This window comes from Manis pentadactyla, chromosome 5, assembly GCF_030020395.1.
Source record: "Manis pentadactyla isolate mManPen7 chromosome 5, mManPen7.hap1, whole genome shotgun sequence".
Taxonomy (NCBI): domain Eukaryota; kingdom Metazoa; phylum Chordata; class Mammalia; order Pholidota; family Manidae; genus Manis; species Manis pentadactyla.
In genome coordinates, this window is record NC_080023.1 from 25,257,200 (window position 1) to 25,279,786 (window position 22,587).

General features: G+C 34.7%; 1 protein-coding gene across 9 annotated transcripts in view; it reads left to right on the top strand.

Annotated features, from left to right (window-relative positions):
• PCDH7 (protocadherin 7) overlaps window positions 1-22,587 on the top strand; it is a 396,928-nt gene that overhangs the window by 42,604 nt on the left and 331,737 nt on the right. Inside the window, exon 2 of one of the 9 annotated variants that reach the window (XM_036908428.2) lies at window positions 16,875-19,020. The exons of the other annotated variants lie outside the window; for them this stretch is intronic. Coding sequence (XP_036764323.2) covers window positions 16,875-16,952 — 78 coding nt within the window. The 3' untranslated portion in view covers window positions 16,953-19,020. Of the gene's footprint in view, window positions 1-16,874; window positions 19,021-22,587 lie in introns of those variants that run through there. 9 annotated transcript variants of the gene reach the window in all.

The window sequence follows — 22,587 nt, forward strand, 5'->3', positions numbered from 1 at the left end:
TCAAGTATTAAAATTAGTAGTGGGCTGTAAATAACTTAGCCAGGATGAATTCCCATAGTAATAACATGCGGCCACTGAAATCTTTTTAGTATCTTTTCCCTGAACACCCAAACTCAGCATGGGTTCACATTTAATGATGCAATAGCATGGCATGGGTTTGTTAAAAGGAAAGATAAAACGTATTTCCTGAATATGTAGCCTTTGTTCACTATGTTGTCAGGTAAGAATTAGCAGTCTTCAGTCATCCACTATAAACTATGATCTAATCGGAACTCAAGAGCTAAATAAGAACATGGGTGATTAGCCCTTAGTTAGTAGGAACCCCTAGGGAAAACTTCAGTGCTACAGGAAGTGATGCTAATGATTTATCAAGTGGTAAACTTGCCTCTGAGAAAATACTGAACTGCAACTTCACAACACAGGGCAATATCTACTGGATATTTCCAGCTGATCTGAGACCTTTTGCTAGCAGAAATCCAAGGCACATTTTTAAAAGGGAAAGAGAGAATAACAAGAACTGTGAAGGTTTGTTTGTAAAAACTCGGACTCTGATGAAAATCTTTCTTTCACTGGGACCACTAATCTTTAGTGTCTCTGCCAACAATCAGGAAACACTTACTCTCCCAGAAGTACTGAGTGAAAAAGGGTTTTAGAATTTAAGTAAAACAGCAGAATCAGATCTTACTAGTAGGAAAGAATTTGGTATTTATCTTGCAACTCAGAACATTCATCTGGAAATTTGAGAGAATTTAACTTCTCAGAAAAATCTTTTTATTCACATCTATTGATTAAAATAAACATCAACAGAAAGGAAAATTCAAGCACTATTGCACTAAAACCATTTAGGGAGCTGGCAAAATTCCAGTTTGGGTAACTCACCTGGCATCCTACATTGTTATAGTTTTATCAGTTGAAAATGATATGTACTTCTACTTCATTAGAGGAGGTTGCTTAACCTTTTAATCATCATTGTACTTCAATAATATGATACTCAGAACCAGAAAAGCTAGACAGAATAATAAAAAAAAATGGTTTCTACTTTATTTTAGGGTAAAATACCCTTAGTAGATATAAACGTGTGGTTGCCATTACAATAAATCTCATGCCATGCATCAATCGACTGATGAGATTTTAAAGATCTAGCAATTCTGTCTTCTTTGGTCTCTGAATGTATTGTTTAATTCCACAGTTAAACATTTACTAAGTTTACTGGCTACCACAAGTAGTATATTTACCTCTTCAACTTTCATTTACTTAATACTGGGAAACACCAACACTTTCAAAAATGGATAAAACTTTCTCACCAAAAAAAGTCGGATGAATAGCCTCAGCTGTGAAACATTTGGTTCCTTTTCAGCTTCCCCAGGAAGCTCTATTTGCAAAGGAGATACGAACAGGAAGACCTCAGTCAGCCTGAATCAGAGATTAACTCCCTGAAATTCAGTCAAATTAAAGCAGGAAATTGGGCTCCATAAATACTGTGGTGAGAGTTTCTGAGTAGGAAGTTTTCAAGTAAAAGTTTTTTTTTTTACCAACATTGTATTGCTATTTACAATGAAAACAAATTTATGGGTATATATACATTTCATTCTTACCCATGACTTGATTTTCAATTTCTGTTATTCTGCTCCTTCCCATGTATCTTTAAAATCAACTAGAAACCTCTCTCAGAGGGACTTGCGTTTAGCGACACAACAAATTTGGACAAACAGGTGATGATATTTACTGTAAAAACAAATTGAAATAAAACATCATTTTAAACTAAGTTTCTTAAATCAAGTGTTTTGGAACAAATCGGCTTTAGGAGGAGATGATAGTTTCAGGTAGCTTTTAAAAAATGCAGATTTTTACAACTGAATCAATCTGGTATTGACTAGCAATGATTTTGTTTGCACTTCCATACATTATTTAGAATAATTGAACCTGGTGAGAACATGCATCAGGGTCAGATAAATGTTTTCATAGCAATTATTGGTAGACATTTCCTTTCTGATGAATTTCCTCCAAATAGAAGCGTAATTTTCATCTTGTTGAGTATCAATGAGTCCAGTAGTGAGGTTGGATTTTTACATATTTTTTGAGACACCTCCTGCAGAGTTGCAGGATCGTAGGCACCAGGACTACTTGCTCAGTGTCCAGCGCCCAGCCACATCTGCCCAAGGGTCCCACTGACTTGGCTGTAGCATTGCCCCCATACACCCTGCTGCCAGATCAGGTGTGGAGTTACTGCCGAGCTGTCACTCCGCATGGTTTCCTGCAAGTCAGCTATCTCGTTCCCATCTGTGTTGATATTCTTTCAAGGCTTTTTTTCACTGCTTGCCTGGCATGCATATATTTGTCTGATAAGACTCAATTTGGCTTAAAGACTTGCCTTCCCATGTTACAACTCAAAATGAAATTCCTCGATGGGTGTGTTTTTCCTATATATGCTTGTGATTGTTACTTAATCTTACCTGTGAGATATTCCTGTTTTAAGAAGTACTCTATCATGCTTATTAGTGTCCTTTTTCATGTAGTCTGTCCCATTTTAAGGAGCTTAATTCATTAAGATCTATCATATTGCAAGGTTTGTTTCTTTAAAGTTTAACACCAAAATAAGATTCGTTAAATATATAATGGCATTGTTTCCACTTCGTTTTTATCTTAAATAATTCTCTTTCAGCAAGGGGTCACTTTTCACTCTGATTTTACTTTTCAGCAGGAACTTGGATGGCTTTGATTGTAATATTCTGATGAGCCATGCAGCAGTCAGGGATAGATTACATAGGTGATATTTTGGGTCCACAAAGGGCTTTTCTATAGCCAAAGTTTGATTGTCTGTGCTTTGCACCATTAATTGGCGTTTTCAGCTATATTCTTGATTGTGCAGCTAAAATTTAGTCTGAAGTGTCCAATCCCGCAGACTTTGCATTTGTAAAACACCCACTGAATTTATTAAGTGGGGTGTACTCGTAATGGCTGGTGGAGCACGCTTGGTGGGTACTGAGTTGAAAAATGAAAGGGCGGATGATTCAAGTACACCGAGCTCTGATTAGAGGACCATGAACAGCTTCCCCCACTTGCAGATTAACATCATTTCATGCCCTGTTTTCAAACAAGGAGTATCTGTTCTAAAAGTAGGTCCCACAGATACTTCTAATGCACCACGTTCCAGTTGTCCTTGCTTGAACTACTCCATCAGGTTTTCTCTTCTTTCAAGACGTAAGTTATTATTGCTTTCATGTATTTTGGCAGATTTCCTTAGTAATGGGATTGTGGTTTGAAATTGGTTTATGACTTCCTGCTTCTTAACAATAAGAAATAGCACTGAGAGTCTTAGCCCTATTACCTACCCAATGCGTTTGTTATGGGAACTCTTTGGGGCAAAGTAAATGGAAAGAGAAATATGAAACTCAGGTGGGAATAGAGTGTTCAGTGATAATGTGTACTTTTATTTCTCTATAGATTCATTCAGCCCATGAATACTAACTGAATGCTACATGATGCAGACCACTCTTCTAGCATAGAAGTTATAATTAAAGTTATAATCTGTGCTTCACGTGATTATAAGCTAGAAGCCTGTCAAAATTCCTATAAATAGATAGGAATGAAATGCAGCCTCTCCATTAGAGAACTGGAAAACCAAACAAAAAGCCTGTTTAATAATGATCAAAAGATTCCATTGGTTGTTGCTGCAGTTGTACAATGAACCAAATTTTGAGGGGAAAAAAATGTTTGTTTTCCATTTGTCTTTATAATAAAACAGTCAGTATACACTTCAAAATTTAATATTAAAGAAATTATGTAAAATATAAGCTTAAGGGTTTATCTTATATCTTTTTTTTTTTTTTGCCATTAGATGTCACAAGTGAACAGGTGGCTTAGATCTGAACTGTGACAATTTCAAGTGTAAACATGCTAAATATGAGTCTTCTGTGTTCCAGGAAGGTCATATCATAAAACTTCTTTCCATCAGAAGCTAATATTTCATTGACAGAATGAGTTACCCAAATGTCGAACAGGACACATGTGTTATTTGACCTATTCATTGTTACCAAATACAAACATTTCTCGACATTTCTTATACTTAATCTGAAAAAATTCATAGTTTTGTTCTAACTTCTATAAAACTGACCATATTTGAACAGTCCTACATTTGAAAAAATGACTATTTTGTTAAACTAGGAATATAGTCAAACTCGGGAGTTTTTTCTTCACTGTCAACAAAACAAAACAAGATGATACACATAAGCCCTTGCTTTCTGGGACTCCTTCCAAAAGCATTTAGCAATTTGGCTGTACCCACCTTCAGAAAACCCATATTTTGATTCCAGGTCTGGTACCTTGATGTCCTCAGAGGATCCTAGCATTCACTACATAGTCAGGGAGGGTTTAGAAGTTGGCCACTTCTATTTTCATGGCACCTAAAATCTGTATTTTCTTATTTGGCCTGTTTGTTGTTCATAGGAGAGAAATAGGAAAAATTGTATACATAAATTTGATTTTCATTTGATTTTATTTTGCAAGATGACTAACAGATTTAAAACTTTAAAGAAGTATTTTGTAGCTTCAAGATTTTAACTAATCTTGTATTTTCTTTAACATGAGATTCATTAGGAATGATAAATAAAAAGGTTTCTGTTTTGAATTATATGTGTTTTGTTTTATGATGTTCTTTATGAAATTTTATCATGAAATTATGGAGCTAACATAAAATTATAGAAACAGAAGGGAATTATGTGTGGCCTTTTCTTATAAAGACTTCAAGATTCAGATTTTCTATAGCTAAGTTGGTAACATGTTTCAATGACAAAACCAAAACAAATAAATTTAATTAGCACTCTTTGATTGCCAATAAGAGACATTAGGTCACAATAGATTATGTTAAAATGGGGATTACATAACCCAATCATCAAAAATGGATGGATGTTTAATGCCACCAGCCCCTGCTTTCTCTCCCTTCCCCCTTCCCTCCCCAATGCCCATCTCTCATCTCTGTGCACTGTGCACTTCTTTTTTAAAGATATTTTTATCTTCTCTAGTCTACATGATAAACCATGTTTGACAACTTCACAGTTTCTGAATTTGCAGGCTACATGGCCCTCTACGTTCAACACTGGCATTTTTCTGGGTATCAGTTTCAAATGCCAGGGAGAGCAACTCTGGTTCTGCCTGCAATAAGAGTTGATTCTTCTTTCAGTCAGCCATGCCTAGAAGGGAAGGGTCAGGAAACAAAAACACTGCTGAGGCACTACCTCAGTGGCAAGATATTCTAGAGATTATGAGGGTGAATACTAATAATATAATAACAAATAAGCACTTACTGTGTGTCAAAACATGTGCCTAAGTGTTTTACTTGCATCATCTCCTGTGAATAGCTATTAGTAAAGCACTGTGAGTTTAAAAAGAGTTTGCATTATATTGTTAATCCTAACAATTGCCTTATCAACTAAATGCTGATTTCCATTGCATATTGAAGAAACTCTTACTAAGAGTTAAGTGAGCTAAAGTGACAGAAAAATAATTAAAACCTGTATCTTTTGATTCCTAGTCCAGAACTTTTTACACTTAAAAACTGTCCCCTTTCTGCAGAGTGTCTGTGATACAAATTTTTGTAAAATGTGGTAGTTGATCAGACCAAAGATACCTACAGCCCTGTATTTGCTGTCTAATAGTGGTGTCAAAGAACGCTTACAATCATAACTTTTTTTATCCTTTTGCTAATCCTTTTCTCTGGGGTTTCCCTTAGCAAATATATCACTTAAGAATGCATGTAGCTGCAAGTAATAAGTTAGCCAAGGTTAAAGGAGGGGTTTGTTTTTCCTTTATAGTAAAATTCAAGAAGTCATCAGTCATTAAGTTTTGTGGAGGAGCTGTGGTGCTGCTGACCTCCTGCCCCACCATCCTTAGTTTGGGGTTTTCCTTCTCCTAGTACCAAGTTGGTTGCCCCTTCTCCAGCCACTCTGTCCCCGTTTCAGGTGAGGAGAAGGAGAAACTTTCCTTGATCCCATTTCCTTTCTATCCGGTGAAGGATTCCCTCTGCAAGGTTTTTCTCTGTATCATATTGACCAGAATTTTGTCACATGGCTTCTCATAGGAGAAAGGTAGGTAGGAATGTATTTTTCTTTTCAGTTTTGATAGTTTAGGAAGACAAGGGTGTGAACCAACCTATGTTTTCTGTTTTATGGGATTAGAAGGAGTACCTCAGGTCATGGTGTCCCACATGCCTGTAAGGCCTCCCACACCGATTGCTTCTCTTAGGCATTTTCAGCATTTTCTGAGTTCAATTGAATGACTCCCGTTTAACTCTCTTAAATAAGACTGCTTTCCAGCTTTTGTATGATCTGCAGAGTTACTTTCATTGATTTCTTTTGGATCCATATCTAGACGCATAGCCAAGAGGATATAGACCTACGTAATCCCAAGATGAAACCTGAGAACCATCCTGTTCTCTCTCTATCCCTCCTGTATATTTTATAGATGAGACTAGCGAGGTCTGGAGAAGCAAATTTACATAGCAAGATGGCGAACCTAAACTATACTCCATGTCTTCTAACTCAGTCCTGCTTTACTAAATAATAAGTCTTTGTGTTTCTATATGTCAAAATGTAGAAGCAAAACAAACCACTGACATAGAAAATGCTTATTGCAGGAGAAATAAAACCTCTAGAAATAACCACTCTCATTTCAATTCAGCCCAGTGCTAGAAACTGACAAGTAAAATAGGAGCCATTCTGGAGGCATTCAAATCAGCAAATGTTCATTGAGTGGCTGCTCTGTTCTAGGCACTGGAGAATCCAGGAAGAGGAATCTGCTCCCCTCAATAGAATTTATATATCAGATTATATTAAATGCCTGCATTGATTTTCATATACTAATGGAATACTTACTAAAGGCTTACTCTGTGTCATGGACTGTTCTAGGTATAGGATATATGGTTTAAGACAAGAATGACAAGATTCCTGCTCTTACTGAGCAGTACAACCAAAAACTGTCCTGGGATAAGGAAATATTTTCTGGGGATACACAATAAGGAACTCAGACACCATCTTTTTCCTACTGCATATTAACTAATACAATTAAGGAAACACACACCACACGCACACACAGTTGATAAGTGTTTCTTAATCTGAGGATTGGAGTAAGTTCTAGGCTTTAGTTTCTGATACATACCTTTTGTCTGGTTGTGCAATATAGTTGAATTTAAAAATGGATCTAGATTTAAGTGTAAATTTATTGGACTGAATTCTAACAAATTTGACTCTCTCTACCTTTTATTCTTTAGTTTTATTGAAATTAACTTGAATAGAATCTTTTTTATTTGTCTAAGTCTATTTCTGTCTAGTAAGGAAGTTGAAATTGATCATGCCTTGACTCTGTGGGCCATCAGAGAACCATGACATTCCAGGGCATTGATTTTGTGGTGTTAAAGGGTGACAGATCTAGTGTTAAAGTGCCAAGAGAGAATTGGGTTTCAGACTGTACACCAGAAGCAGTCTTAGCTTTCACTGAGACATGACTAGCTTTTTTAAAGTAATGGAATGAATTGTAAGTCTTAGGTAATATTTATTGCATAAACTTGGAAAGATTAATTTACACCAGAATTATGTGATCATGCATTTAGGAAAAAAAGCTCCACATATGATAAATATATATACCTTACACCTATTTATATGTATAATTCAGAGAATGTGAGTATGTGTGTATCCAGAAAGTATACTCTATGTTAAGAATGATGAGTAATATTTCAAGTTAATATGACAGAACCTTTTAAAGCATATTTCTTCACACTTTTGGAAAGTGTTTGGTAATAACTGATGTTTTGGTTCTCTTTTTTTTATAATCATTTTGCATTTTGTTTCTGTTGTGTTTTGACTTAGGTATTATAAGATATGAGTTATGATGCTCACAATTCAGAAAGGCTAGAGATCTACAAGTGTTATGATGGGCGATGTTTTGTTACCTTTTGGGACATAGAATGTTGACAAGTACTTTATAATAGCTGCTATAGACATGAACTGAGGAAGAGTAACCAGGGTCATCTTTCAATGTCCCATTTTCCTCCAGATTTGTTCTTTCTCAATTCAATGACCTTTACTGAATGCATCAAAAATCACATTTTGATTATATGATTATTGTGTAGAAAACTCTACTGAACAAAGTCCAAATACATTTTTGGAAACGAATCAGAAGTGCATCAGATTCATTAAGTTAAACCAATCCATCATAGTCATCTTTTAATTTATTTCCACATGTTCTTCCAAGTTCCCATTCTTGAATAAGATTTTGACCTGCAAAAAGAATAGAATGTATTTTATAATGTATGTTTGTTCTCTTTTCTAACAACATAAGTATTTTGCTTAAGTAGATTGGCTAGGAAGTGACAGGTTTGAAAAATTGGACACGAGAGCTGCTGGAAGCATTTCAGTTCCAGGCAATCTGAATAGTGCAGAGGGGAAAATGAAATATCACCGTGTTTTAAAGATGACAGTCTTGTCAAAGATTCCCTTTCACTCTTTGGCTTAAAACAAATGGAGTAAATCAAGTGTATCTGTTCAAAATATGCATGTATGCTCACTGAGGAAACCCTTCCTCGGAGTGTTTCTTCAGAGACGACTAATGAGAGAATTAACTTCAAAAAATGTATCGTGGGTTGGGAAGACTATCATTTCCTTGGCTTAATTATTAATTTGGCACATTTTGAGGTCACGGGTTTTCACAAGAACACAGTGGTGCCTTTAAGAGAGGAGAGCCTTCAAGCTTAAGAGCATCTCAGTATATTATTATGAACACATAGCGCACGGTCTGCATAAATGGAACAATGTAATTATTATTTTGATGTGAGTGTGTGTGTCAAAGAGAGAGAAGAAAAACTGTGGAAGCTATATTTTTATGGATATATTAAAAATCCCTTAATATTCTTACCTGAAAAATGTTCAGTATATTTGAAAAGGTATAACAAATTTGACAAAACCTGCTTTTAAGACAATTTTATCAGTAATTGGAGAGGCCATGGAGTGTAGTCTAGTTAAGGGCACTGAAATGGGGGTGAAATTTTTTGGGATTTAAGTTCCAACATTGCTGTTTTTTTAGAACTGTGATTTCGAGTGAGTTTATTTCTCAGTTCCTGAGTCCCTTCTTTGTTAAATGGGGTAAAGGATAGCATCTACTTCCTAGGGACCTTGTGAGTTCGCCTGAGATCTCGTAAACACTCAATAGAATGTCAATTCTTCGTAGTAATTGAAAACTCTTAACCTATTATGGGGGCCGAGAATAGAAGCAGAATTTTTTTTTTAAGTAATTCAGAAGATGAATTAAAGGCTCAGGATTTTCAGAAAGTCTGTATTATGTAGACTGTTTCCTTCAGGAAAGTAATACATGAGTACCGCTCACCCTTTTCCCCCCACCCAAACAAGCCTTGCTGGTTTTCACTTACAGCTTGGTAATTCCTGTCTTTCAGATTCCACAAATAATCAGTTAACTGATTTCACGTTCACAAGCCATTCTCAGTTTTTATGTTATCGTTAGCGATAGCAATGTCTTGTAATTGAGTGTATATTTACTTATAATCTGTCTCACCTCACCTTTGGCAAGAGTGGCTATGTTAGCACTCTTACTTTCTGAAACAACTTTTATTTAATATGTTATTTTCATGAATTCTGTTCACTGTGCACTTAATTTGTCTCTTATCAAAGAGGTGCCTGTTTAGTATGCTTTATGTGGAGTGGATGACCACTAAAATCTGTCCCATAAAAAAAGATTGATGTGTTATGGTGTACATTTAAAAAATCTTATAACATGGACTATTTATATATTTTACTTCATTTTAGGGCTTATCGGCTTTTCATGTTAATAGAATTGTCATTTTTATGTGTGGTATGATTCTTGGTAGGATTTGGCTCTGAGCCATAATATTATCTATCCTCTTAATTCTTTGGAAACACTGACTTATTTTCATTGCGTTATTGCAGGCTTAATTTTATCTCATGTCCAAGATGACAAAGGTCACTTCATTAGGCACCACATTTGCCTTTCCTCTCTGTAGTTTTCTGGTATCTCATACTAGCTATCATAAAAGAAAATATGTTCTGCTTCCATTAACAAAAAGTGAGCAGAGAACAAAAAGCCAATTATTTGCAGCACATAAAATCCTTATGATAATTTGGTAGACTTTAATTAAACTAATACATCACACTGCACTTAGAAGACAAAGGAGTGAAAGAGAAGCAAATAATCTTTTTTCCCCCCTCTGTTAAGAAACACCATATTGCTTTTTGATTAAGCACTTTAAGAGTTGTGACCTACTTTAAAATGTAAGATTTCCAGTCCTTTTCATATAAGACATATTAAAAATTGTTTATGTAGTATTGATTGGGACCACCCAAAAAAATTATGAAATGAAGCTCTAAAAAAGCTTGGCTTAAGGTAATATTTAATTTCTTAGGACTTTTTAAATTCTTCAAAACAAAAGGATATTCTGCAAAGTTAGCCCATGGAGGAGCATTTTTTATTACAAAGAATCTTATTTTGGTATTTAACATTTTTGCTGTATTTTTGCATTGCCATTGGCTCTTTTTGATGAGCCCTGATGAATCTTCACTGCATTTTGCAACTGGAATGTACTGACATTAGAGATACTTGCTTTATATGAAATAACCTCATCCCCATGTCTTTCATTTCTTTGAGATGTAATTCTCATAATTTAAATGGAAATAAGCCACTGAACTGAGAGTGAGGACATTTAGGTTTTAATCCTAGGTCTGTAAGTGTTACACTGAACATATCTTATCACCCGTGTCATCCTCGGTATTATCACTGGTAAAATGAATACTTGGTAGAGCATGATGCCAGGTGACTTTCTTAACTCTGGAATTATATTTCCACATTAGTTATTAATGTATTTCTGTGTACTAAAAGTCAATATTTTAATATGCTTATATCAATCCTTAAATCAGTGCCATTTAGTTATTTATGAAAACATTTCTAGATGGTTCTAATTATCAGAATAGATTTTTGAAGCTGGTTAGCCACAAATCACATTGAGAATTATATTCAACTTAGAAATTCCTCTATTATTAACCAAGGAACCACATACTCACAGCGCCAATTCTTATACTTTTATCATATCTTTCATAAGCAGGCAACTAGTTGGCTGGATTTTGTAATTTTGTCCCATCTCACATTGACTTTTTCAAGACTCAATTAATTTTTTGGACTTTTACTTCATTTCCTTGTTGGTGGATCAAACTCTTAGTGAGTTTATCCATCATCTGGAAACATTTTGACTGCTTTCTACTCCCCTCTGTAGGTGTTTAAGGCTCCCCAAGTAGCTCTCAATTTTTCAGGCACAGGATTGCAATTTCAGTGGCATTTAATAACAGCCGAGTCTGCTATTCACTTCATCTTCTCATTAATATCTCGTCTCTGTGTCTCTCAGGCAGCTTATTGCTTTGGCATAGGGATACTGGCCAGTACTGCCGTTGTTTCCAAAGGTGGCCAATATTCTGGTCTGAAGAGGATAATGATGATAACTTAAGGTTGCACCCTTTTACATTGTTATTATGAACTTTAAGAATGGAAATGCATTAATGCTCAACTTTGGCTAAATGTAATTGGAATTGTAATGCTGGGATCCATTTTAATGTTTTCTCTTGTGTAGTACACAGCAGTTCACTTGTGTCGAGCTCTATCCTTCTCCAATTTAGAAAGTCTTTAAAATATTTATTTAAAAGAAAGGTGAGAAAAAGTAAAATTATGAGTTAAGACATACAAGATTTAGCATTTAAGAGAGTAGGCTGTTCTAGAGCAGGAATCCTCAAATAATTAACTATATTAGTTTTAAAAAATAGAGTTTTTAATTGCTTACTCTGGTTTTTGACAGTTAATTTGTTCATGTATTTCTAATTTAGGATGTTCAGGGAAGTTTTGTGTTTTTTAAAAAATATGATATTGGCTTCTTTTATATATACACTTGAGCTAAATATGAAAAACAGCTCATGACAGATGAGTGAAATTATGGAAATTTCTGCTTCAGGCAGGGAAATTTGCTCACTGCCTCCTGACCACACCTCATGTTTTGTTCATATCTTTGCCTCTTCTTGGAATGAAATTTTCCCTCATTTCTATAGATTTCAAGCTTACCCATCTTTTAAGACCTAGCTTAAATTCAACTAGTGAATGAGGCTTAGGCCAACCTTCACCACACTGGTTTCTCAATTTGGGGAGTTCTCACAGTTCTACCTTCTGGGCTCTTATCTTTCCTCCCTTTATTACCAGGTTAGTAATCTGTACGCACATGCGAAAGTTTACTCAGAACCAGGGCTGTGCCTTATGTTACTTTGTATTTCCTTCCATGCCTCTGACGTGAGTGGACTCTATAGCCGCTGGCATTCTTTCTAATTCTGAGATTCCATGATTCTAAGTCACTCAGTAAATATTGATTGCTTGGCTATCTAACCCAAGGCATTCTTTTGGTGGAGCCCAAACAGTTTGTATTCTGAAGTCAGGGCAAAGTTGAGGAATTGCTATGATATTACCTATCCCTTTTCTCCCTTGGCCAATTCAGTGGTTGACTTACTGTGAGTGTAGTTCAGACAGTTCTAATGAACGGCCTTTCTGTGTGTGTGTGTGTGTGTGTGTGTGTGTGTGTGTGTGTGTGTGTGAATGTATGTGTGGGCACGTGCACTCTCACACATGAAATGGGTACAGATTTCCCTTTCTTTGGTTGGATAGAATTTCTCTTACTTCTCCCTTTCCTTTTTTGGCATTGTAGACAACTTTCTTAGCTTGAAGTTGCTTCTTACATATTCATGAATTTAAATAATTGTGATAGAATCCTGAGTGTGATAAATACAGGGATTGAACTTCTTAACATATTCATTTATAATAGTTTAGGAACCTTGCATGAATTTGCTTATTATTCCTTAAACCATAGCAAAAATGGAGACATTTGCAGTTATAATTTATCTATTTTTAAAAGATTCAACGGCAGGTTTTTAAAATTAATTCTGAGAGAACATAACATAGGGAAAAAGTTATTTGATTAGGAGCCAAAAGCTTGGTTTGGGGTCCTGATTCAACCATGTGTATGTGTGATTTTATATAAGAAGATTAAGCTGTCTGAGTTTCAATTTCTTCATACGTAAAATGAGCTAAATTCTAATTTCTACTTCAGAAGGACTTTGTGAGGTTAAATCAGATAGTTAAGTGCAATCTTGTCATAAACATATATACAGGTGTTACAGTAACTCATAATTATTATAATTAATGGCTTTTGGTACATTGTTTATATAAATCAAAAGCAAGTAAATGACAAATACCATCCAAACTGTCCTGCTTATAGTCCTCCATTCTCCAAATCCCGTGCATACCTTATATCCCTTTTCCATTTCAAATTAGTTTCTAGTATGAAAGAAAAAAATAACAGCCAAATTTTCAGTGTTGATAGGTAGTTCTGCCCTGGTTCAACTCTTATATGATGCATTTATGCTCTACAATATGAATATCAACTTCCTTTTCTTAGAGCACAAAAGCTGCCATCAATGTGGTTCTGTGCCATAGAATAGACTGTGCCTTTTATACCTTTTACTTTTCCCTAGACTTGAATATCAGTCAGGAAAAAATAATGAATATTCATAAATTTTTTACATATTGTCACTTACACACAAACACATTCAACAGATACTTGTACTTAATCTACACCAATTACATAGGTGTGTGATTTAGTTTTGAAGCATACCTAATAAAAATAAGTAGTAAAATAGACACATACTCCCTTTCAATACATATGTATTTTTTCTTGTTCATGGTTTTATAATTTTTTCAGAATTATTAACAGCATGTGTATTCCTATTTGTGAATGTTCAATGTATTCATGCTCTTAAATCTAAATCCTATTTCTACTCTCTGCATAATTCAGTGTCCTTCATCTAGCATTAGTCACCAATTGTTGGCCAGAGAAGTCTAGAAAAAACGAACATAGCTTTTATAAGTTAACTTTTTATTGATAATTTTTAAAATTAAAATCCTACCTTATTTTAGTCTCTTTGGTTAAGAAATGAGAACTGAGTGGGATACAGTGAGAGCTTGGTAGAAAGTGTTCCAAGATTGACTTGGTTTCATGGCACTGGATGTGTGTATGTGTGTGTGTGTGTGTGTGTGTGTGTGTGTGACTTTGTTGTCTGGGTGATAAAACAAATTGAGGAAAAAGGTGAAGACAAAGGCTGTGTCTATACAACTTCAGCTGAATTGGAACTGACTGAAAGATTGGTTTAGTCTGATTTACTAGAGCCTATCTGCTCAGTGGCAGTGATCTGAAAATTGCTTCCAGGGCCATTTTAATTAGCTGATTCAAATCAAAACAAACATGTCCTGGTAACATCCGTTTCTGCACTGGCCCTCACTAAGGACAATCTTCAGAATGGTAGTCCTTAAGCAGTTTCCCATAACTCAGTCAGTGATTTGAGATAGGCACTTTTTTTTTAAACATTAATCTTTTGTGGTGAGCAAAGAAACCATTTTTCTTGGCTTTAGTGACAGGTGAATATTAGTGCCCAGATCCATTTGTTCAATACATCAAAGTTTAGAACCACAAAAACATGAAACCTGCTCTTACATGGTTAATTCATGAAATGAAAGAACTCTATTTCTCAATAACATTTTAATAAGAGGATTTCATTAGGCTACATGGCAGTATGGTGATTGTATTACTTAAATTACTTAAATGTATTCTATTTCTTGGGTATGCTTTTAAGTTAAAAGTATGTCAGGTCTTGAAAATAGAAAATGAAGCATTTTGATGCCTCTGATTTTCTGTTTTAAAATGTTGCTTTGCTTGTTTATTCATTTATTAAAAACCTTGCAAAGAATTTTACACAGTATCTTTCCTTTAAGGAAAGAACAGAGTGATTCTTATATGAGAAGGATTAAAAAGAGAGTTAAGAAATTTTAGAAAGACAGACTACACTTAAGAAAGAATTAGAGAGAAAATAATAGAAACAATAATATGCTAGTAAAATAAAGAGCATTTACTGCAGTTCGAAAAGGTATATTCCATGATCTATCATATGACAAATAATAGAAAGTCAAAGATAACCACATGACTTCAAATATAAAAATTAGATAAAAGTGATACTGTGATGTGGCAAGTAATACGATATCCTTAATTAGCTATTCCCAAACATGTATTCATTCATTAAACCAATTTTCATCGGGGGCCAAATATGTGCCAACATTGAGAATGAAGCAACTAATAGAGTGGACATGACCTGAGCTCTCATGGAGCACGTTGTAGCCTTGTAGAGGTGTGAGGACTAAATGTGTCATTTCAAAAAATTGTTAAATATTTGATAAATGCTATGGCAGCATGCTATACATAAAGTACCCAGCGGAAAGATCTAACATATTCTAGGCTCACATTATGCAATTGTTGTAGTTGACTTGAGAATAAAAAATAATATCTGAAACTTAGAAATATATGCCTTTTACCTGTACATAAGCAGTTTTGAAATGAAATTTACAGTGATATGGTTTGTGTAAAATAAACTGTTTATCTTAAACTTACAATTTAAATCATGATGATTCACTTATGATAGATGCCTTCGCAAATGTGTGCAGCTTGTGTAACGGACCTGAACATCTCAAGTTATTTTACCCATTAAAACTGCTGAAGAAAGAAAAAAAATGTCCTTTAATTTCTAGGAAAAGGTAAAAAATAATTTAAAAATTAAGACATTTTAAAGGTGCTTAAATTTATACAGCTAATATTGATAATCTGCTGTCAGAGCAATTTTTAAACATTTTCTGCTCTTGAATATAAACAATTTTAAAATTGGACATTACTTGCTTTCTTTTTAACTCCATTTACTTTCAAAAATGAAATGGTCAGTTATTCAGTGAAAGAAATCATCTGCTTATTTTTTAATTGATTCTTGTGTGTAGATGCATTGTTACTTTGGAAAGGAGTCAGAATATTTCTCTTTCCGATTCTAATTTTTAAAGACAAATACTTTTGATAGTGAACTGTAGCATTATTATTCTATAGAAGTCATTTATTATCATTTGGCAATGTTCAATCTTACTAAATGTTTTGCTAACATCAGATATACCATCAGACTGTCAAACAATATTCCAAACCTTCTGGCACTGAGAGGAGAAATAAGGTTTAATTTCAGAGAAATATTTAAAATTGACATTGGCACCAAATCCCTTTTAAAGAGTACTATCATCACTTTTATTTGTACAAACTAGATACAAAGTTGGAAAACATTGCCCTTTTACCGTCATGACTCTGAAGGGGAGATTAATTCATCCTTGACCTGAGATCAGCAGGTCGTTTGTTGATAGCATGTAAATTGCTTAGATTTCTATAAAGAGACTGAACTATCTAATGATTTCATCTGAGTACAAGAGAGCTACTTTGAAGGGTGTGAACATTCACATCTAGCTTACATTCCTGAGATCTTACGGACTTGTAAATTGTAAAAGCAGCGACAACAAAATTACCATTTCATTCTGATTTGCATTTGTAGTATTAACAAAGCCAGCATCCCTCCCTCCCACCCCAGCCTTCTGCTGATGACATTTCATAGTCTTGAAAAGCTTGAAGCCTGAAATACAATTAATTTAATGTATCTTTTACCATGCAAATATCTCTTGTCAGAGATAGCATCCCTGAGATTAACCAGCAATATTGATTTAGATGCCCTAGGGTGTTAAATGTAGTGAAAACTATTGTGTCCCTATGACTTCTGAAAAAGGTTCTGGCCATTACAAATACATCTTAACGAAGGAAGTAGTAGTATCAGCCAATATGTGCATCCAAGCTTTGGAACTAGGCTAGCAAAACCCTACTCACATCCCTGTAAAGCAGACATATATTTTTGTATTTTTTATAGGTGGATACAGTGCAGACCATGAACCCCTCTGGCCACATTGAGGAATCGTGTAAAATGAATGTATGTGCTCGTAAGTGAAATACAAGTAATGTTCCAACTCAGTGTGTTGGATCCTAATAGACCTGGATTTTTCTTGTGTAAAAAGAAACTGATTCCCAAGGGGCAGGACCACTAGCTGATTAAAATGAAGCTATGATTTTGAAGAAAACAAAAATGGATTTAAAATAAAATCTCTGCAAAAAGGAATCAAACTACACTTTACAAACAACTGAAAGATAAACCAAGCTCTCAGTGTGGAATAAAGGAGGGATGTGAGAGAGGTTTTGCAATTTTATCAATTATTGTGGAGAGATAGAATCAAATATCATCATACTCAGGAGTATGAAAAGAAGAACAGGAAATCTTCTCCTTTGGTTTGCACTTGAATGGGACTCAAGCAAAGAGTAGAGACACATATCCTGTTACTATTTATAGTTAATAACGTAGAGATTAGTATGTATAGATGTGGTTTCATTTGCCTTGCTTGAACTAATTGGATGCATTGTGTAGAAATCACCTGAGCCTGTGCTAGATCAACAAAGAAAATGGAACTGTATACCTCAGGACTGGATTCCGAGAAAATTAGACTGTTCAACGCTGTTTAATAAGGCGCTAAGAAGAAATGTTATGCCAATCAGGGAAAGTGAGAAACTAGTGGACATGAGAAAAGATAAAATTTAGGTCATTCTGATATTTGTTGAAACATAATTTATTACAGGATAAAAGCAGAAATACATCTACAGACATTTTACACAATATCCCATTGAATTAGGGTTAACCATGTAAGTGTTCAAGGAATGTATGGCCATTTTATCAATAGGAAAATGGCCTTTAAAAGTTGTGGTCCTATGCATTTATGTATGAAGAGGAGGGTGTTTTAATTTTATTAGGGATGAAATGCATGCAGGGAGTACCTCTTTGCATTATAGTTTCTTGCTCAATGATACTGTATAAAGTCTAATTTTTGTATGAGAATGAATGTGTGTGTATGCATTTGTGTGTGCATATATAAGTGGAAGGAGGTCAGTTGTAATGATCGATGTTTGTGCTTCGGTTTGTTACCTAGAATGTAAAGAGGTAGAGTAAATTGTCTTAAGCCATTCCACATGTGTTATTATCATTATTAAAATTATTCACAACGGAAGCAATTCTAAACCAGAACAAGCTACTTCAAAGGCTCTCCAATTAAATTTAATATTTATTGCCACTGAGCCATTTAAATTAAGGTAGTACCAACATCTGAAAATAATGAGATTAGGTGTGAAATGAGTTTGAAGACAGTTGGAATGTCATTCTCCTTCAGGCTACTTTCTCAGTGGCTGAGGATGTGACTCACAGATGCTCTTAGAGAAGAGACCCAAGAAATTATTGTGTTCTGGCTATAATGTTTTCAGCTACTTGTAAGTTAAGTTTTTTTCCCCACTTTTGGTCAAGTAATTATATATTACTTGTTATATATATATATATATATAAAACAAGTAGTCATATATTAACATTTATAAGATAGTGAATATTTAAAACAGATTGACCTATTTTTTGTAATTACTGTGTGCCATAATAATTTTGAAGGTATTGTTCACTGGTATTTGTATTCATTTCTCTGTATCTTGCTGATTAACTTTATAGTTGAAATTTTTACCTCTTCTTTTCTATGTGACAATCAACTGAGATGGTACCCTATCTATACTATTACAGGGATTTTTGTCTTTATGTTATTTTAATAAACTGTAAGTTTACAAGGTGTATAATTCTATTGTATTGAATATTTTTCTGTGACCAAAATAATAAAAAAAACCTGTTTATAAAATGCCTGTATTTCCTACTTTACAAATCTCTTAAAACATAATGGGACACAAAATATATTCATGTTGGTTTTTAGAATATATTCTCCACATTTTTAGAATTTGAGAGTGAAGAGATTAGCCAATTAAGATAAAGAGGAAAGGTCTGACAGATCATTTCAAGGTATGTGGAGAAAAGTGCCTAGAACCAAGTCAGGAGTTTTTGCTGTGCCCCTAAAAAGCCAGACCTGATGGATACATTTTTTACTTTCAGATACTCAGGTTTCTCATCCATAAACGATGGGCTTGGACTGCACTATCGATTTTAACATCATTTTAATTATTAACTTCTAAGGTTTTGGTAACTTCAACATATTACAGTGTGATACTTAATACTGATCATATTAATAGTCAGTACTGGTCATCTGTATTAAGGAAATCACATACTGGTTTTCACTTAAATTGATCCGAAGCTCAACACATGCTTTAAGACCAAGGGAAAATACAGATTTACAGTTACTGTACCATCCATAGTTTGACTTAATGGAAATATGTACTGAAGTATAAATAATCATGTTCCGAGGATCAATAGGTCACTCTGAGTTAATCGATCTAAGAAGCACCCAAGTACAAAATCACTCAGTTTGTAACCGGAAACCTTTCTGTTCTGCACTGAGTTGAATGCATTCCCCGACAGAATATTAAAGTGTTAGAACTAGTTTTTCATGCTCTTTACCCCCCAAGAATTGATCAGCACATGAAGGTCTCCCTGACTTCAAAGGCATTTCTGGACTTGGATCAGCAGGGTTAGGTTCAGAGGAGGAGGAAACACTAGCCCCTGATGTTTATTGCTGTAGGCTCTTTCATCTAGCGATTCTCTGCTCAGGAGAAGCAACAGGCAGAGGAGTCTCGCAACTGTTATAATTTCACCATTAATGTTTAGTCTCAAAGTGCCCCACACAGAAAAACAGCTCTTTTATTTTAGTTTCCTGCTACTACTCCAACTGGGAAAGGTCAGGGAAACAGTAGGAACCACAATGAAAGTATATATATATATATTTTCATTACAGCATACTGACTTGCGAAATAGTGTTATTTTTTAAAATCACAAAGGTGGTATGGATAATCTGCAGGGATCCTTATATTGAGAATTGGTCACACTGAATCCTTCTTCACTTAGGCAAAGTTCTGGCCATTTATGGAACTGATTTAGGTAATGCAATTGCATTTTATCAATTTATTCTTTTTTTTACAAGACTAGAAATATAGATGGGAGACTTGCCAACTTCTACCTATCAAGCCTCTCCCATGATCCACTATCTCTAAATAAAGTTTCTACCCTTGCCTCTTGTCTCTATGCATCTGAAAGAAAAATTTAAAAAGGAAAACTACACTTGGCTCATGGAAAATGCCTGTATAGAGCAGCAGTGGGACAACTGTGAGTGAGAATTAACGATTGGAAAGTTTTGTTCAGAAGTCATCAGATTGGAATCACAGGAGTAAAAATTTCACTGAAATATAAATAACTTTTGAAAAGACTGAGGATTAAAATACTTGCTTTTGCCTTTAGTTCTCGTTATTACTCCTCTTCCTGGTTTTGGTTCAGATAATTTAGTTGAGCTGATTAATCTCTTTGATAACTTTTTAACTGAAGTTACTGAGTGTGACAATACTGTCAGATGATATATTAATTGCTTTATTTAATGTTTATATCAGTCTCATGCGGCAGGTACTATCATCATCATGTCACCACCTTACAGATGAGGAAAACGAGGCACAAAGAGTTTTGGTAAACTTGCAAAGCTACAGAACTAGCAGAAGCTAGTACTGGGCTTTGAGTCCTGCTACTCTGATTTCTGTGGCTGTACTCAAAAGGTGGGTCACAGAGCTTTCATGCCAAACATTATCTTAGATGCTGGTACTAGATTCTGGAACTATTTGGGGGTTCAGAGATGCATTTTGTGTTTTTATAGATCACATATCTATTAGCCTGAGTGAATGAGATTCAGTGTGCATGACTTAGATGTGAAAGGTATTCAGAAGTTCTAGCCCACAGAAGTATTGAATAAAGTAGAATCTGTGATAATAGGTCTGTCCTAAGTACTCTAGGTTGGGAAGAGGAGAAATGCTTCCCTAATTTACTTTTTGCTGGCTTAAATATCTTACTATAAATACTATTTGTTTAAAAGTTTTTTGAAAATGAAGATTTTGCTGCTGGCATCTGGGTGGAGTGAAGAAAATGGACTACATTCTTTGAACAGGGAGAGATCACAGTCTAATGGGAATTCCAGCCCGCAGGCTAATTATTGCAATGCCATGTGTTAAGTGACAGAAAATTGTAGTGGTGAAGAGTGCAGTGTCTGGAATACACATTACCTAGTTTTAAAAAGTGGTTCACACATGTACAGATTTAGTGACCTTTGGACAAATAACATCCTCTGCCTCTATTTCTTCATGTGTAATATGAAGGAAATAACAATATCTTCCTCCTAAATTATATACATAACAAGAACTCAGTAAACACTGCCAGTTACTAATTTTCTTATTGTCGTTTTTATACCTGACATATGAATAGAGTGTAGTTGTCGCTGACTAAGATGTCCATGGGCCACAATAAACAACATCACTCTCAGAAGTGAAATAAAAGGCACCGAGCTGAAAGGTAACACCAAGCCCTCGATATTCTCCATACACTGTGGTGTGCAGCTCGGCACAGTTGTTCAGGGACAGGTTCCCTAAGGAAATTCATCAGTTTCTGATCTAACACAATTCAAATCTTGAAGTTCTGTGAGCTATAATTTTTTTTGGTCATAGACAAGTGAAAGGAAACTGTGAAAGCTGAAATCAAACCTGTCACAATCTAATGATGAAAGTTTCTACAAGGTCAAAGAACAATTTTTGAAGATCACTTTATCCACAAATCATAAGGGAATACAACTTTCTCCAGTTATTAGGAGTTTAAAAGTTGTGAAATTTAAGAATGATACATCATTTATTAGATTATCATAAAAATTAAGGATAATGCCGATTATGATAATGAATTCACAAATAAGTAGCTGCTATTCTTTGCAAATACCTAATAATTATCTACTACACATGTGAGGAGTTCATTTTCAAAGTCCTTCATTAAACAGGAATTGTGCTTCATAATAAATAATAAAGATGGTAAGATTTGAATGTATGGAATATAAGCAAAATAAATGCTTGCACAATTGAATTGGATGATATTTAATATGTAGAAAGTCACTGGTTTCACTTTAAACATAGTAATTGGTTAATTAAACATACTGGAGCAGATAAGAAAATAAGCCTTGAAAATTCTGTTTTGCCTATTTGAAACTACTTTTTGGGTGAAAAACATTGAATAATAATTGTGACTATGTGGTCCTCAGAAACGGCTCTGTGTTCTTGGGAACACAGCATTGCTTATGAAAATATGAGAAGGTTGTATTTTAACTTCATATCACAGTGTAGTAACTGAGCATCTGAAAAGAAACAAAGCCAATGACAGATTTTTATTAGACCATATGTTTCAGTAATTTCTACTTTTTTAATGAAAGCTGGCTACTATATATTTTTATGGATGTTCATATCACCATAATAATCTATCTTATGCTGCTTTTTGTGAATCTCTAATGAGTTAAAATTTATGTAATTAAAAATGAATATCTTCCTAGACTATATCCTTAGATGTTAGGGGAAAAAAAGTGAACATTTCCTATGTTAAGATATTGGAGTTCTGATCAGGTACAGCTCTGTCTGTTTTCTAATTGCTACTATCCAACTGTGTCAGTGAAAATTCTGTCTCAGTAGCAGCTGAGGGGGACCTACGTCTCTAGAATCTTTCTTCTCTCTGTGTCTAACTGTTAAAAGGTGGGTCAGCAAGGATTTTT